At 41.8% G+C, this 17473-nt stretch overlaps 1 protein-coding gene across 2 annotated transcripts in view; it reads left to right on the forward strand.

Annotated features, from left to right (window-relative positions):
• Positions 1 to 17473, forward strand: part of dnah7 (dynein, axonemal, heavy chain 7) — a 247939-nt gene that overhangs the window by 47104 nt on the left and 183362 nt on the right. For both annotated transcript variants that reach the window (XM_029710817.1, XM_029710818.1), the window contains exon 20: positions 2709 to 2902. In XM_029710817.1, coding sequence (XP_029566677.1) covers positions 2709 to 2902 — 194 coding nt within the window. The remainder of the gene's footprint in view (positions 1 to 2708; positions 2903 to 17473) is intronic.

The raw sequence follows: 17473 nt of genomic DNA on the forward strand, positions 1-17473 counted from the left end.
TGTTTCGGGGGATGTATAACTCGACCTTTGAGTATAGCCCGAACCCGTTGAGGAGTTGCATCGATAAGACAAGATTGTAATTGGATATGACAAAAAAAAATTACGTTTAGATACAATAGTAAAAACAGAAACAGTTCTACAACTGAACATCAAGAATCAACAAAGTGCCCTGCCACAAAAGACAGAGTGATATGGCATATTCATTATTACAGTTCACAACTCTATTTTTTACAAGGACTAAATTATGTGCTCCTAAGTAGCAATGTAGAAGAACACAAATAAATCTAGGACAGTGGTCACCAACCTTTTCTGAGTCCAGGTCACTTTCTTTAGCAATGATGTTTGTGCAATAGGGTATAGGCCTAATACATTATCATACTGCATATTGGCTATAATTGAATTGCCCTGCCAATGTTGTTCTTCTCAGACCATGTTGAAATTATTGTCACTACCGTTCAAAAGTTTGGGGTCAGTTAGAAATGTCCTTGTTTTTTAAATATTTTTAATTTTTTTGTATCCCTTAAAATAACATCAAATTGATCAAAAATACAGTTTAGACATTGTTAATGTTGTAAATGACTATTGTAGCTGGAAACGGCAGATTTTTTTATGGAATATCTACATAGGCGTACATAGGCCCATTTTCAGCAACCATCACTACTGTGTTCCAATGGCACGTTGTGTTAGCTAATCTAAGTTTATAATTTCAAAAGGATAATTGATCATTAGAAAACCCTTTTGCAATTATGTTAGCACAGCTAAAAACTGTAGTTCTGATTAAAGAAGCAATAAAACTGGCCTTCTTTAGACTAGTTGAGTATCTGGAGCATCAGCATTTGTGGGTTCGATTACAGGCTCAAAATGGCAAGACAGAGAGCTAGCAAGATTTTATATTTCTTTTCAATTTTAATTTTCACTTACTTAGCTAGTGAAAGCAGATAGCTAGTTTAGCCTACTCAAACACCCGGCTCAAACAGCGATGTTATGTTACCTAGCTGGCTATGGCTATCCAACACTGTAACTCTTCCAATTCAAGGTAAGCTTTTGGTTTTATTAATTTATTGCCACCAGGGCCAGCCGGTGTAACTGTTAAACTGCTTGCTAACTGTACACTGTACTGCATGTTTGAAGCGGTGACATGGCTGTGTGTAGCGATTAGTGTTTATAATACGAAGGTATGGCTTGGAAAGGTTTTTTCGCCTGGTCACAGACAGCTGATGTGTTGTGCACTGAAGTGTACAAGCGAAGGGAAATGGTGAGAGGAGGAGAGCGCATAGATGTGAGAAGGAATTATAACACGATCTGGCTGCTATGAAAGTGAACTGCGTTTGTGTGTGATCAGTGATGAATTCATTCCGCCGATTCTGTAGAAAAACATTCCTTAAACGGAACAAACTGTTTGTTTGCAACTGTTGGACTAATGATTACACCCTAGATCAACTAGATGCAGGCAAGATTATGGAAGGCGGTATTGAATGTGTCAATGTCTGTCACCTTGATTACTCAAATTTATCTTGACCTGTGCACCTACGTTGTAAACTTTCATTCATAGGCTAATTTGTAGCAACCTCATGATGGGTATAGGGAAATTATGAGTATCATGTAGTAGCCTAAACCTATCAGTGTTAACATTGAGCTGTAATAGAAATAAGGCCATGCTCATAATTTATTTTTAGCATCCTCCTTCATCTTAAATGGCACCGATCGCCACTGATCTCATAGTATCAATGTTGCTGTGTGTTTGAGGTTTCTTTTTGCAGTCTATGGTTCGAGGAAACTGCAGACACGGTGATCTGAGCTATCTAATTGGCCAGCGGTAGGCCTATAAGTGCACTTGATTTGCTTTATACGCCTGCCGGGTAGGCGGAGTTCTACCTTCAGACACATGAAACGGTTAAAAAAGGGAACACTTTGCCTTCCCGGCGCTAGGGCTGCTGAATCAAGTTCACCTACCGCCAACACCGGGAAAAACATGAAATAAATAGGAACGCAAAGCTTTATCATTAGATTGCGATCGACCGGTTGGTGACCACTGATATAGGAGAACAATGAAAGTATTTGAGTGTTTTAATGATAAGGTATTACCAATAGTTCATGAATATAAGTTTTTAGGAGTGATCCATGTTCAATCAAGCACAATCATTAGGTGAGAGAAAAATGTTCAGCTGCCCTTTTAAGGGACGTGCCGTTACCGTGGTAAATTGGACACTAGCTTGTCTGTGATGAAAAAAATCTCAGACGGCGATGTCTTCCTAGCAGCAAACAGTTGGAGCAAACAACCTAGTGTGTGAAGAAAACAGTGTCTGGCCAAGAAACAATGAAAAAGTCACACTTTAGTAGCCTTTCTTGTCAATTCGACCAACTTCTACTTGTGGCCTGTTCCCAAATGCTCTGTGTGACCACCCGCCAATATGCCTGGTGAAATAGATATTCTTACCCACCAATGTGTTAATTGCCAACCCTGCAAACCACCCCACCTCATAGCCAATGAAAACCGTATTACTACCATTAATACTACTGCCACTACTACTATTTCACAACCATAAATACTTCAAGACTAGCAAGCACACCACATTTACTTCAGTAAATGTCCTTTTCTAGTTATTACTAATTTATGTCCAAAAATGTATGTTGCAACTGCAAATTGCTCCTTTTACAGGTCAGGCCCAGATTATTGGAAATTATCAATTTCCCTCTATTCCTGACAGGACAAGCACGTGCTGGCCGTGGTGGCCATCGACCAGATGCTTGAGAAGCTGAAGAAATCAAACGAGTTACTGGAGTTGATCCTGAAAGGCCTCAATGAATACCTGGAGAAGAAGCGCCTCTACTTTCCACGATTCTTCTTCCTGTCCAACGACGAGCTGCTGGAGATCCTCTCTGAAACCAAAGACCCCACAAGGTAAGAGCACTGGCGTTAACCTTATACCTGTTCAGACCTGGGTTCAAATACTATTTGAAATCATTCTAAATACTTAATTGGGCTTGAATGAACTTGCCTAGCGCAATGGAACCAATGGAATAGCCTTAAAATGGCAAACTCTGTCCATCTGGCACTCCAAGCAGGGTAAAGCAAATGCTAAAATGACTGTTACAGTCCTATCCCTGTGGGAATAACCCTATTTCACTAGTACGTCACAGTGTAAATTATGCGTTGTATTGTAGCATTGATAGGTGGGTAAATGGTATGATTTGTATTCCCTCCCGAGTATAAGAGGTGCCCAAGCTTTGCAGCAATGTAAACGCTTTGTAAATCTATCCCTTTAAGCCTTAAAAGTGGGTTCTCTTTGTGGATAAAGTGTTTCTTTCCCAAGGTCCTAGAGTGCAACTCAACTGAGGCAGGCAATCACTAGCTTGATTGTGACACTGCTGAAATGAAATTGATTGCTCTTGAAAAATCATAGCTCAAGCCTTTGCTGTAAGACTTCAGGGACACACAGACCACTTGTTAGGAAGAACTGAAATACACTGAACAAAAATATAAACGCAACATGTAAACCGTTGGTCCCATGTTTTGTGAGCTAAAATTAAAGATCCCAGAAATGTTCCATACGCATAAAAAGCTTATTTCTTTCTAATTTTGTGCACAAATTTGTTTACATCCCTGTTAGTGAGCATTTCCTCTTTGCCAACATAATCTTCACCTGACATGTGTGGCATATCAAGAAGCTGATTAAACAGCATGATCATTAAACAGGTGCACCTTGTGCTGGGGAAAATTAAAGGCTACTCTAAAATGTGCAATTTTGTCACACAACACAATGCCACAGATGTTTGAGGGAAAGTGCAATTGGCATGCTGACGGCATGAATGTCCACCAGAGCTGTTGCCAGATAATTGAATGTTAATTTGTCCACCATAAGCCGCCTCCAACATCATTTTAGAGATTTTGGCAGTATGTCCAACTGGCCTCACAACCGCAGACCATGTGTAACCACGCCAGCCCAGGACCTCCACATCCTGCTTCACCTGTGGGAAAGTCTGAGACCAGCCACCCAGATAGCTGATGAAACTGTGGGTTTGCACAACCTAAGACTTTCTCCACGTAACCGACTTCAGTGGGCAAATGTTCCCATTTGACAGCCACTGGCACGCTGGAGAAGTGTGCTCTTCACGGATTACTCCCGGTTTCAACTGGACCGGGCAGATTGCAGATGGATTGTTTGGTGTCGTGTGGGCGAGCGGTTTGCTGATGTCAGCGTTGTGAACTACGGCTGGGCGGTATACCGTATTTTACTATATACTGGTATTGATGCACATAGCGGTTTGGGTTTTTACTTTACCTTCTATAACGTTATTTGATTGTTTGGTTTCTTAAATGTGATACGCCGTGTGTAACGTCCATTTTTATAGTTTACTCCGCTACTTAAGTCATCCCTCTCCGCATCTCTCCATGCTGCTTTCCACACAGACCCACACCCCCAGTCACTCAAGAAGCGCATTTGTTGTTGCTTGACCACGAGACACTTTCGTTCAGTCTGCATGGTCAATGCAGCACATGCAACAATGTTGATGACAACGATGTTGTTTCCACTGTGATCTTAATATAAATCCACAAGCGTTCTATAATTACAATATTAGTTTGTGTTTCTTACATCTGCAAACAGCTAGTTTGTATTTTCTTTGCAAGTTAAGCTAACTCGTGTTAGCCACTAATGCTAATCGCTAGTTAGCTGGCTAAAAGTACTGAGGCCTAAATCAGCAGGTTGTTTGTGCAACAGTATCTTCTAAATCAAAAAGGAACAGGCGAAGCATTAATATGTTGCCTATATGAATAAAGATTTAATGTAGCCAAATATTATAGGGTCCCCTAGGAAACACGTAACATCACTTTGGTTCCTAACCTGTCACAATAACTCGTCCATGGCATTTTAATTTGTTGTCATGTCAAACAACACTGTATTCAAAGTGCCCACTATTATTTATATTCTAACTATATAATTATAATAAACATTATATTTCCATGATTCCAAAAGTTCACCCAAGTGTTTTGATCTAAATCACAATTGCAACATTTGGTTAAAAATAAGGTCTAGTATTTTTGCCCATATCGTGGCAGTGTGGAAATGATCTCAAATGAGTGCAGGAAATGCAGAAATTGGTGGAAATGCAGGAAATTATTTTAGGTTGAAGTTGAATTGAACAGTATACAACAATCCGAATGGTGAAAGACCCATTTAAATCATTTTGAATATATGTATTGCCACCCTAGGGTCAAGCACTACTCATAAAGCAAATGTAGAACTTTTATTAATCAAAAACATAAAATACCGGCAAATACCGTCATACCGTCAAAAATGTGAAAAATACCATGATATGACATTTTGGCCATATCGCCCAGCCCTATTGTGAACAGAGTGCCACATGGTGAAGGTGGGGTGAAGATATGGGCAAGCATAAGCTATGGACAACGAACACAATTGCATTTTATCTATGGCAATTTGAATGTACAGAGATACTGTGACGAGATCCTGAGATCCATTGTTGTGCCATTCATCCACCGCCATCACATGTTTGCTTGATAATGCAGAACCCCATGTCGCACAGATCTGTACACAATTCCTGGAAGCTGAAAATGTCATAGGTTTTTTTATGGCCTGCATACTCACAAGACATGTCAACCATTGAGCATGTTTGGGATGCTTTGGATCGATGTGTATGACAGCGTGTTCCAGACCCGCCAATATCCAGCAACTTCACACAGCCATTGAAGAGGAGTGGAACAACATTCCACAGGTCACAATCAACAGCCTGATCAACTCCATGCGAAGGAGGCCAATGGTGGTCAGAACCGATACTGAATGGTTTTCTGATCTATGCCCCTACTGTTTTTTTTAAGGTTTCTGTGACCAACAGAAACATCTGCATTCCCTGTCATGTGAAATCCATAGATTAGGGCGTAATGAATTTATTTCATTTGACTGATTTCCTTATATGAACTGTAACTCAATATAATCTTTGAAATTGTTGCATGTTTGGTATATTTTTTTAGTTCAGTGTATATTACAGTATTTGTGTGGGTATGATCTTAGTCATGATATGGCATCAGTCATGGTATAGCTATCTGTCAGTTGTTAGGTTAAGTGTTGGACATCACCTTTGGTTGCATTGTAAATGTGATATCTTTCTATTTTTATTTCTCACAAGTGCAGTAAAATGCTTAACTTGAAAGCCCAACATTGCAGTAGTATTCAATATCAAAATAGTTTAACTAATAAAAAAACAGGAGAAATAAGGCTGGAAGCTACGCTACAGGAAGCTACATCTCATTCCAAAATCATGGGCATTAATATGGAGTTGGTCCCCCCTTTGCTGCTATAACAGCCTCCACTCTTCTGGGAAGGCTTTCCACTAGACGTTGGAACAAAAGCATTGGTGAGACTGGGCACTGATGTTGGGCGATTAGGCCTGGCTCGCAGTCGGCGTTTCAATGCATCCCAAAGGTGTTCGATGGGGTTGAGGTCAGGGCACTGTGCAGGCCAGTCAAATTCTTCCACACTGATCTCAACAAAACATTTCTGTTTCGACCTCGCTTTAAGCACGGGGGCATTGTCATGCTGAAACAGGAAAGGGCCTTTCCCAAACTGTTACCGCAAAGTTGGAAGCATAGAATTGTCTAGAATGCAATTTTATGCTTTAGCTTTAAGATTTCCCTTCACTGGAACTAAGGGGCCTAGCCCGAACCATGAAAAACAGCCCCAGACCGTTTTTCCTCCTCCACCAAACTTTACAGTTGGCACTTTGCATTGGGGCAGGTAGCGTTCTTCTGGCATCCGCCAAACCAAGATTCATCCATCGGACTGCCAGATGGAGAAGCGTGATTCATCACTCCAGAGAACGTGTTTCCACTGTTCCAGAATCCAATGGCGGCGAGCTTTACACCACTCCAGCCGACGCTTGGCATTGCGCATTGGTGAGCTTAGGCTTATGTGTGGCTGCTCGGCCATGGAAACCGATTTCATGAAGCTCCCGACGAACAGATATTATGCTGACGTTGCTTCCAGAGGCAGTTTGGAACTTGGTAGTGAGTGTTGTAACCGAGGACAGGCTATTTTTACGCGCTACACGCTTCAGCACTCGGTGGTCCCGTTCTGTGAGCTTGTGTGGCCTACCACTTCGCGGCTGAGCCGTTGTTGCTCCTAGACGTTTCCACTTCACAATAACAGCACTTACAGTTCACTGGGGCAGCTCTAGCAGGGCAGACATTTGACGAACTGACTTGTTGGAAAGGTGGCATTCTATGACGGTGCCACTTTGAAAGTCATTGAGCTCTTCAGTAAGGCTGTTCTGCTGTCCTTGTTTGTCTATGGAGATTGCATGGCTGTGTGCTCGATTTTTATACACCTGTCAGCAATGATTGTGGCTGAAATAGCCAAAACCACTAATTTGAAGGGGTGTCTACATACTTTTAGTCATGTAGTGTATATACAGGGTCAGTGCAGGACCAAATTTACAATTAGCAGGGATCCTGGAGTATTTGAGTTAGATATATACATGCAGATGTAGGCAGGGATTATGAGAAATTGACTGGTAGCAGGATAAATAATAATATAAAAAAGTATGGCAACAGCATAAGTGGTGAGTGGGTCTGTGCGTGGTGGTGAGTGTGTGTGTGTGTGTGTGTATGTGTGTAAGATTGTCAGTGTATGTGTGATAGGCTATAGATTTAAACAGAGATGAAAAGTGACTTTTAACAGGAATACATAAATAGTTATGGTAATATACTAATGGTAAAATATACAGTGCATTCGGAAAGTATTCAGACTCCTTGACTTTTACACATTTTGCTGCGTTACAGCCATATTCTAAAATTCATAAAACAAAACATTCTACACACAATTCCCCATAATGACAAAGTGAAAACATGTTTGTAGACATTTTTGCAAATGTGTATACATTTTTTTTTTTTTTTTTTTACTTATTTACATAAGTATTCAGACCCTTTGCTATGAGACTTGAAATTGAATTTAGGTGAATCCTGTTTCCATTGATCGTCCTTGAGATGTTTCTACAACTTGATTGGAGTTCCCACAATTGTATTATAACTATATAATTAAAATAATTATTCTATTTCCATGATTCCAACAGTTAACCCAAGTGTTTTGTTCTCAATCGCAAGTCAAATCACAATTACAACATTTAGTTTAAAATATGGCCTCGATGTTTTGCAAATATTGTGCAGCCCAACATGGCAGTGGGGAAATTATCTGAAAGGAGTGCAGGAAATGCAGAACTTGATGAAAATACTGACAATTATTTTTCATTGAAACCACAAAACATAAAATACCGTCAACATTGCAAAATAAATGTTATATGATATTTTGGCTATATTGCCCAGCCCTAATATGACTCATGATCATACAGTGCCTTCAGAAAGTATTCATACTCCTTGACTTATTACACATTTTGTTGTGTTTTACAGCATGAATTCAAAATGGCTAAAACAAATGTATCACCCATCTACACACCCCATAATGACAAAGTGAAAACATTATTTTGAGCCAATTTGTTGAAAATGAAATACAGAAATATATCTAATTTACATAAGTATTCACATCCCTGAGTCAATACATGTTAGAATCACCGTTCGCAGCGATTACAGCTTTGAGTCTTTCTGGGTAAGTCTCTAAGAGCTTTGCACACCTGGATTGTACAATATTTGCACATTATTCTTAAAAAAAATATTCAAGCTCTGTCAAGTTGGTTGTTGATCATTGCAACATAGCCATTTTCCAGTCATGCCATTAATTTTCAAGTCAATTTAAGTCAAAACTGTAACTAGGCCACTCAGGAACAATCAATGTCGTCTTGGTAAGTGTATATTTGGCCTTGTGTTTTAGGTTATTGTCCTGCTGAAGGTTGAATTTGTCTCCCAGTGTCTTTTGGATAGCAGACTGAACCAGGTTTTCCTCTAGGATTTTGCTTGTGCTTTGCTCTATTCTGTTTATTTTCATCCTAAAAAAACTCCCTAGTCCTTGCCGATGACAAGAATACCCATAACGTGATGCACCCACCACCATGATTAACAATATGAAGAGTGGTACTCAGTGATGTGTTTAGTTGGATTTGCCCAAAACATAACACATTTTATATTCTGGACATAAAGTTTCTTTGCCACATTTTTGGCGGTTTTACTTTAGTGCCTTATTGTAAACAGGATGCATGTTTTGGAATATTTGTATTCTGTACAGGCATCCTTCTTTTCACTCTGCCATTTAGGTTAGTACAGCTTCTACCCCCCATAAGACTCCTGAACAGCTAATTAAATGCCCCCCACCCCACACCCCCTCTTTTAAGCTGCTGCTACTCTCTGTTTATTATCTATCCATAGTCACTTGAATTCTACCTACATGTACATATTACCTCTACTAACCTGTGCCCCCGCATATTGACTCTGTATCGGCACCCCCTGTATATAGCCTCGCTGCTGTTATTTTACTGGTGCTCTTTAATTATTTTTTATTTATCTATTTTTTACTTAACACTTATTTTTCTTATAACTGCATTGTTGGTTAAGGGCTTGCAAGTAAGCATTTCAAATCAAATCAAATCAAATTTATTTATATAGCCCTTCGTACATCAGCTGAAATCTCAAAGTGCTGTACAGAAACCCAGCCTAAAACCCCAAACAGCAAGCAATGCATGTGAAAGAAGCACGGTGGCTGGGAAAAACTCCCTAGGAAAAACTCCTGAGAAAGGCCAAAAACCTAGGAAGAAACCTAGAGAGGAACCAGGCTATGAGGGGTGGCCAGTCCTCTTCTGGCTGTGCCGGGTGGATATTATAACAGAACATGGTCAAGATGTTAAAATGTTCGTAAATGACCAGCATGGTCAAATAATAATAATCATAGTAATTGTCGAGGGTGCAACAAGCACGTCCGGTGAACAGGTCAGGGTTCCGTAGCCGCAGGCAGAACAGTTGAAACTGGAGCAGCAGCATGGCCAGGTGGACTGGGGACAGCAAGGAGTCATCATGCCAGGTAGTCCTAGGGCTCAGGTCCTCCGAGAGAAAGAAAGAAAGAAAGAGAGAATTAGAGAGAGCATATTTACATTCACACAGGACACTGGATAAGACAAGAGAATACTCCAGATGTAACAGACTGACCCTAGCCCCCCGACACATAAACTACTGCAGCATAAATACTGGAGGCTGAGACAGGAGGGATCAGAAGACACTGTGGCCCCATCCGATGATACCCCCGGACAAGGCCAAACAGGCAGGATATAACCCCACCCACTTTGCCAAAGCACAGCCCCCACACCACTAGAGGGATATCTACAACCACCAACTTACCGTCCGAAGACAAGGCCGAGTATAGCCCACAAGGATGTCCGCCACGGCACAACCCAAGGGGAGGGCGCCAACCCAGACAGGAAGACCACGTCAGTGGCTCAACCTACTCAAGTGACGCACCCCTCCCATGGACGGCATGGAAGAACACCAGTAAGTCAGTGACTCAGCCCCTGTAAAAGGGTTAGAGGCAGAGAATCCCAGTGGGAAGAGGGGAACCGACAAGGCAGAGACAGCAAGGGCGGTTCGTTGCTCCAGCCTTTCCGTTCACCTTCACACTCCTGGGCCAGACTATACTTAATCATAGGACCTACTGAAGAGATAAGTCTTCAGTAAAGACTTAAAGGTTGAGACTGAGTCTGCGTCTCTCACATGGGTAGGCAGACCATTCCATAAAAATGGAGCTCTATAGGAGAAAGCCCTACCTCCAGCCGTTTGCTTAGAAATTCTAGGGACAATTAGGAGGCCTGCGTCTTGTGACCGTAGCGTACGTGTAGGTATGTACGGCAGGACCAAATCGGAAAGATAGGTAGGAGCAAGCCCATGTAATGCTTTGTAGGTTAGCAGTAAAACCTTGAAATCAGCCCTTGCCTTAACAGGAAGCCAGTGTAGGGAAGCTAGCACTGGAGTAATATGATCAAATTTTTTGGTTCTAGTCAGGATTCTAGCAGCCGTATTTAGCACTAACTGAAGTTTGTTTAGTGCTTTATCCGGGTAGCCGGAAAGTAGAGCATTGCAGTAGTCGAGCCTAGAAGTAACAAAAGCATGGATGAATTTTTCTGCGTCATTTTTGGACAGAAAGTTTCTGATTTTTGCAATGTTACGTAGATGGAAAAAAGCTGTCCTTGAAGCAGTCTTGATATGTTCTTCAAAAGAGAGATCAGGGTCCAGAGTAACGCCGAGGTCCTTCACAGTTTTATTTGAGACGACTGTACAACCATCCAGATTAATTGTCAGATTCAACAGAAGATCTCTTTGTTTCTTGGGACCTAGGACAAGCATCTCTGTTTTGTCCGAGTTTAAAAGTAGAAAATTTGCAGCCATCCACTTCCTTATGTCTGAAACACAGGCTTCTAGCGAGGGCAATTTTGGGGCTTCACCATGTTTCATTGAAATGTACAGCTGTGTGTCGTCCGCATAGCAGTGAAATTTAACATTATGTTTTCGAATGACATCCCCAAGAGGTAAAATATATAGTGAAAACAATAGTGGTCCTAGAACGGAACCTTGAGGAACACCGAAATTTAAAATTGATTTGTCAGAGGACGAACCATTCACAGAGACAAACTGATATCTTTCCGACAGATAAGATCTAAACCAGGCCAGAACTTGTCCATGTAGACCAATTTGGGTTTCCAATCTCTCCAAAAGAATGTGGTGATCGATGGTATCAAAAGCGGCACTAAGATCTAGGAGCACGAGGACAGATGCAGAGCCTCGGTCTGACGTCATTAAAAGGTCATTTACCACCTTCACAAGTGCAGTCTCAGTGCTATGATGGGGTCTAAAACCAGACTGAAGCGTTTCGTATACATTGTTTGTCTTCAGGAAGGCAGTGAGTTGCTGCGCAACAACTTTTTCTAAAATTTTTGAGAGGAATGGAAGATTCGATATAGGCCGATAGTTTTTTATAATTTCTGGGTCAAGATTCGGCTTTTTCAAGAGAGGCTTTATTACTGCCACTTTTAGTGAGCTTGGTACACATCCGGTGGATAGAGAGCCGTTTATTATGTTCAACATAGGAGGGCCAAGCACAGGAAGCAGCTCTTTCAGTAGTTTAGTTGGAATAGGGTCCAGTATGCAGCTTGAGGGTTTGGAGGCCATGATTATTTTCATCATTGTGTCAAGAGATATAGTACTAAAACACTTTAGTATCTCCCTTGAGCCAAGGTCCTGGCAGAGTTGTGCAGACTCTGGACAATGAAGCCCTGGAGGAATACCCAGATTTAAAGATGAGTCCGTAATTTGCTTTCTAATGATCATGATCTTTTCCTCAAAAAAGTTCATAAATTTATTACTGCTGAAGTGAAAGCCAACCTCCATTTGCGAATGCTGCTTTTTAGTTAGCTTTGCGACAGTGTCAAAAAGAAATTTCGGATTGTTCTTATTTTCCTCAATTAAGTTGGAAAAATAGGATGATCGTGCAGCAGTGAGGGCTCTTCGATACTGCACGGTACTGTCTTTCCAAGCTAGTCGGAAGACTTCCAGTTTAGTGTGGCGCCATTTCCGTTCCAATTTTCTGGAAGCTTGCTTCAGAGCTCGTGTATTTTCTGTATACCAGGGAGCTAGTTTCTTATGACAGATGTTTTTAATTTTTAGGGGTGCAACTGCATCTAGGGTATTGCGCAAGGTTGAATTGAGTTCCTCGGTTAGGTGGTTAACTGATTCTTGTCCTCTGACGTCCTTGGGTAGGCAGAGGGAGTCTGGAAGGGCATCAAGGAATCTTTGGGTTGTCTGAGAATTTATAGCACGACTTTTAATCTTCCTTGGTTGGGGTCTGAGCAGATTATTTGTTGCAATTGTAAACGCAATAAAATGGTGGTCCGATAATCCAGGATTATGAGGAAAAACATTAAGATCCACAACATTTATTCCATGGGACAAAACTAGGTCCAGAGTATGACTGTGGCAGTGAGTAGGTCCAGAGACATGTTGGACAAAACCCACTGAGTCGATGATGGCTCCGAAAGCCTTTTGGAGTGGGTCTGTGGACTTTTCCATGTGAATGTTAAAGTCACCAAAAATTAGAATATTATCTGCTATGACTACAAGATCCGATAGGAATTCAGGGAACTCAGTAAGGAACACTGCATATGGCCCAGGAGGCCTGTAAACAGTAGCTATAAAAAGTGATTGAGTAGGCTGCATAGATTTCATGACTAGAAGCTCAAAAGACGAAAACGTCATTGTTTTTTTTTTTGTAAATTGAAATTTGCTATCGTAAATGTTAGCAACACCTCCGCCTTTGCCGGATGCACGGGGGGTTTGGTCACTAGTGTAACCAGGGGGTGAGGCCTCATTTAACACAGTAAATTCATCAGGCTTAAGCCATGTTTCAGTCAGGCCAATCACATCAAGATTATGATCAGTGATTAGTTCATTGACTATAACTGCCTTGGAAGTGAGGGATCTAACATTAAGTAACCCAATTTTGAGATGTGAAGTATCACAATCTCTTTCAATAATGGCAGGAATGGAGGAGGTCTTTATACTAGTAAGATTACTGAAGCGAACACCGCCATTTTTAATTTTGCCCAACCAAGATCGAGGCACAGACACGGTCTCAATGGGGAAAGCTGAGCTGACTACGCTAACTGTGCTAGTGGCAGACTCCACTAAGCTGGCAGGCTGGCTAACAGCCTGTTGCCTGGCCTGCACCCTATTTCATTGTGGAGCTAGAGGAGTTAGAGCCCTGTCTATGTTCGTAGATAAGATGAGAGCACCCCTCCAGCTAGGATGGAGTCCGTCACTCCTCAGCAGGCCAGGCTTGGTCCTGTTTGTGGGTGAATCCCAGAAAGAGGGCCAGTTATCTACAAATTCTATCTTTTGGGAGGGGCAGAAAACAGTTTTCATCCAGCGATTGAGTTGTGAGACTCTGCTGTAGAGCTCATCACTCCCCCTAACTGGGAGGGGGCCAGAGACAATTACTCGATGCCGACACATCTTTCTAGCTGATTTACACGCTGAAGCTATATTGCGCTTGGTGACCTCTGACTGTTTCATCCTAACATCGTTGGTGCCGACGTGGATAACAATATCTCTATACTCTCTACACTCGCCAGTTTTAGCTTTAGCCAGCACCGTCTTTAGATTAGCCTTAACGTCGGTAGCCCTGCCCCCTGGTAAACAGTGTTTGATCGCTGGATGATTAGTTTTAAGTCTAATACTGCGGGTAATGGAGTCGCCAATGACTAGGGTTTTCAATTTGTCAGAGCTAATGGTGGGAGCCGTCGGCGTCTCAGACCCCACAACGGGAGGAGCAGAGACCAGAGAAGTCTCGGCCTCCGACTCCGACTCGCTTAACGGGGAGAACCGGTTGAAAGTTTCTGTCGGCTGAATAAGCGACACCGGTTGAGCATTCCTACAGCGTTTCCCTCCAGAAGCCATGAGAAAGATGTCCGGCTGCGGGGACTGTGCGAGGGGGTTTATACTAACGTTACTATCTGTACTTGCTGGTGGCACAGACGCTGTTTCATCCTTTCCTACACTGAAATGACCCTTGCCTAACGATTGCGTCTGAAGCTGGGCTTGCAGCACAGCTATCCTTGCCGTAAGGCGATCGTTCTCCTGTATATTATGAGTACAACGACTGCAATTAGAAGGCATCATGTTAATGTTACTTAGCTTCGGCTGTTTGAAGTCCTGACGAACCATGTCCAGATAAAACCTCCGGGGTAGGAAAGTTGATTGAAAAAAAAAGTTGAGTGAGGGAAAAAGTAAAAACCGTCAGGTAGCAAAGTAAAAACGGCAACAAAAACGCACAACAGCGTAAACAAGTCTGCAAGTTGTGACCGGAAACAGGAAACTGTTCAGCAGTCAAGGCAAGTTCCAAGCAAAGGGACATTTCACTGTAAGGTCTTCACCTGTTGTATTCTGTGCATTTGATTTATTGTGGAGTAAGTACAATGTTGTTGATCCATCTTCAGTTTTCTCTTATCACAGACCTTAAACTCTGTAACTGTTTTAATGTCAATATTGGCCTCATTGTGAAATCCCTGCGCGGTTTCCTTCCTCCCCTGCAACTGAGTTAGGAAGGACACCTGTATCTTTGTAGTGACTGGGTGTATTGATACACCATCCAAAGTGTAATTAATAACTTCACCATGCTTAAAGGGATAATTATTGTCTACTTTTTGTTTTTGTTTTTACCAATCTACCAATAGGTGCCCTTCTTTGCGAGGCATTGGGGAAAAAAAGTAAAGATAAATGCCAAAAGAATCACAAAATAGCAAAGTCGAGTCAGAGCACGCAAAGACGGCAGACATACAGTACGGTGCCATCTCTTCTTCCCTCTTCTTCCCTGTCTTCCCTGTGGCTCAGTTGGTAGAGCATGGTGTTTGCAACGCCAGCATGGTGTGTGCAACGCCAGGGTTGTGGGTTTAATTTCCACGGGGGGCCAGTACAAAAAAAAAGGTATGAAATGTATCCATTCACTACTGTAAGTCGCTCTGGATAAGAGCGTCTGCTAAATGACTAAAATGTAAATGTAAATCTCTCTTAATGTGTATCAGATGTTAGGGTTATTTATACAATAGATAGATGCATTGTAGCGGTTGGTCATACAGAGGCTTTAAAGTAGTGATGGCATTTGAGTTCCTTCCGTAGTGAAGGTATATGGGCATATTTACATTTCAGGTGTTTTTCACAAGTCCTGTTGAGAGAATAAAGTATAATATGAACAGAACACACAAACATGGCCACTACATACACTTCTTTCAGCAAAAAAGAAATGATCCGAACCACCTCATCAAGACGGCTCAAAAGAGATGGCAATAAGGAGAAGAGAAAAAGTTGAGGCTTCGAAAAATGAAAATCCTGTACTTACTGTAGGAATTTAATTATATAATGTCTTCTCCTCATGACATTCTGCCCTACTTACTCCACTGTGGCTCCCTGAGTAGGTGAAAGGCTGATAAGCTTGCCTTGTCTTATTTCACCAAAGGTATGCGGTTTATAATGAATGTGATTTCAGACAAAGGAGGCTCAGCCCTTTGCTCTTCTGTTTCTTTTTTTCCCCTTCTCATCCACTACTGCCATGAATATCATTAGCCTCATGCCGCCTCATGCAGTCACTGACTTTTCTGAAAAGACAGAATTTTCCAAACACCTACGGTAGTTTGATTTTGCCAAGGCGATGCATCTGTTGCGAGGCTGAATAGGACCTAGTTTGCCGTCTTAATGCCCTTTTGAGCAAGGATGTGCCATTCTCCCATCTGTAGAGCTTTACTGCAGTTCTTTCTGTATCGAAGTTTGGCTAGACCAACCCAGTCAACCCACACAACCATTTCATGCAGCCACACATTTTCTCCAACTCTGCTTGGTTACTTTATGATTCATTAGTATTTTTTTAATTACCGACTGTCCTTTTTTCAGAACTGTTTATTTTTATTTTTACTGTTCGACTTCAATCCAACACAAAATAATGTATTGCAAAGTAATTTGTCACAGAAAGCACAACAAAATGCTTAGGCGTGGTGCGTGTGTCATATGTGAGATTTGATTAGTCTCTTTTGTGTTCCCCGACTGGTGGTTAGAGGACAATCAATAGCTGATTATCATCAGGATTAGGCCAGATGAAATAGTTTGCGTGCGGTGTGAATAACAAACATTCGGTTGATTTTTCCAGACAAACCCTTGCATGCAATATAATAATCACAAGCAGTAGGCCTAAACAAGATGCTCCTACTGTGGCAGTGTTATACAGATAGGGAAGGACATCTAATTGTGGGAAGTGATGCATGGAAAGCAAGGACTTTGCCACCCAGGAGGGCCAAGATAAATAGGCTACCTGCTTACATTTGGATTATGCCTTCTATTAAGGGTATGCTTAATCCTAAAATCTAAAGTTTGTTAGTTTTGTGGCCTAGGATGATCTAGCAGTGTAAGCCGCTGTGTCCAAAAAACATGTACTGCTGCATGGGTTTGTATCCCACTGCTATTTCAGCACACTCTCTCCTCTATTTTTTCCTCTGTATCCATCCTATCCAATCAACAACAACAAAAAAACATGTTTGTCAGTTTTGATACATAAAAAGTGGTCTGAAGTCAAACTGTCCATGTTCCATGCAATATCTGTTGTGAGTCCGGCTGTAGGTCTACAGTGCATTCGGAAAGCTGCACAGCTATTTTCAGGTCTCTCAAGATGTTGGATCGTTGCCCTGTTGGTAGGTGAACCTTCGCCCCAGTCTGAGGTCCTAAGCACTCTAGAGCAGGTTCTTGTCAAGGATCTCTCTGTACTTTTCTCCGTTCATCTTTCCCTTGATCCTAATTAGTCTTCCAGTCGTTGCCGCTGAAAAACATCCCACAGTATTGTGCTGCCACCACCATGCTTCACCGTAGGGATGGTGCCAGGTTTCCTCCAGACTTGACATTTGACATTCAGGCCAAAGAGTTCAATCTTGGTTTCATCAGACCAGAGAATGTAGTTTCTCATGGTCTGAGAGTCTTTTAGGTGCTTTTGGG

The sequence above is a fragment of the Salmo trutta genome, chromosome 24, assembly GCF_901001165.1.
Source record: "Salmo trutta chromosome 24, fSalTru1.1, whole genome shotgun sequence".
Taxonomy (NCBI): domain Eukaryota; kingdom Metazoa; phylum Chordata; class Actinopteri; order Salmoniformes; family Salmonidae; genus Salmo; species Salmo trutta.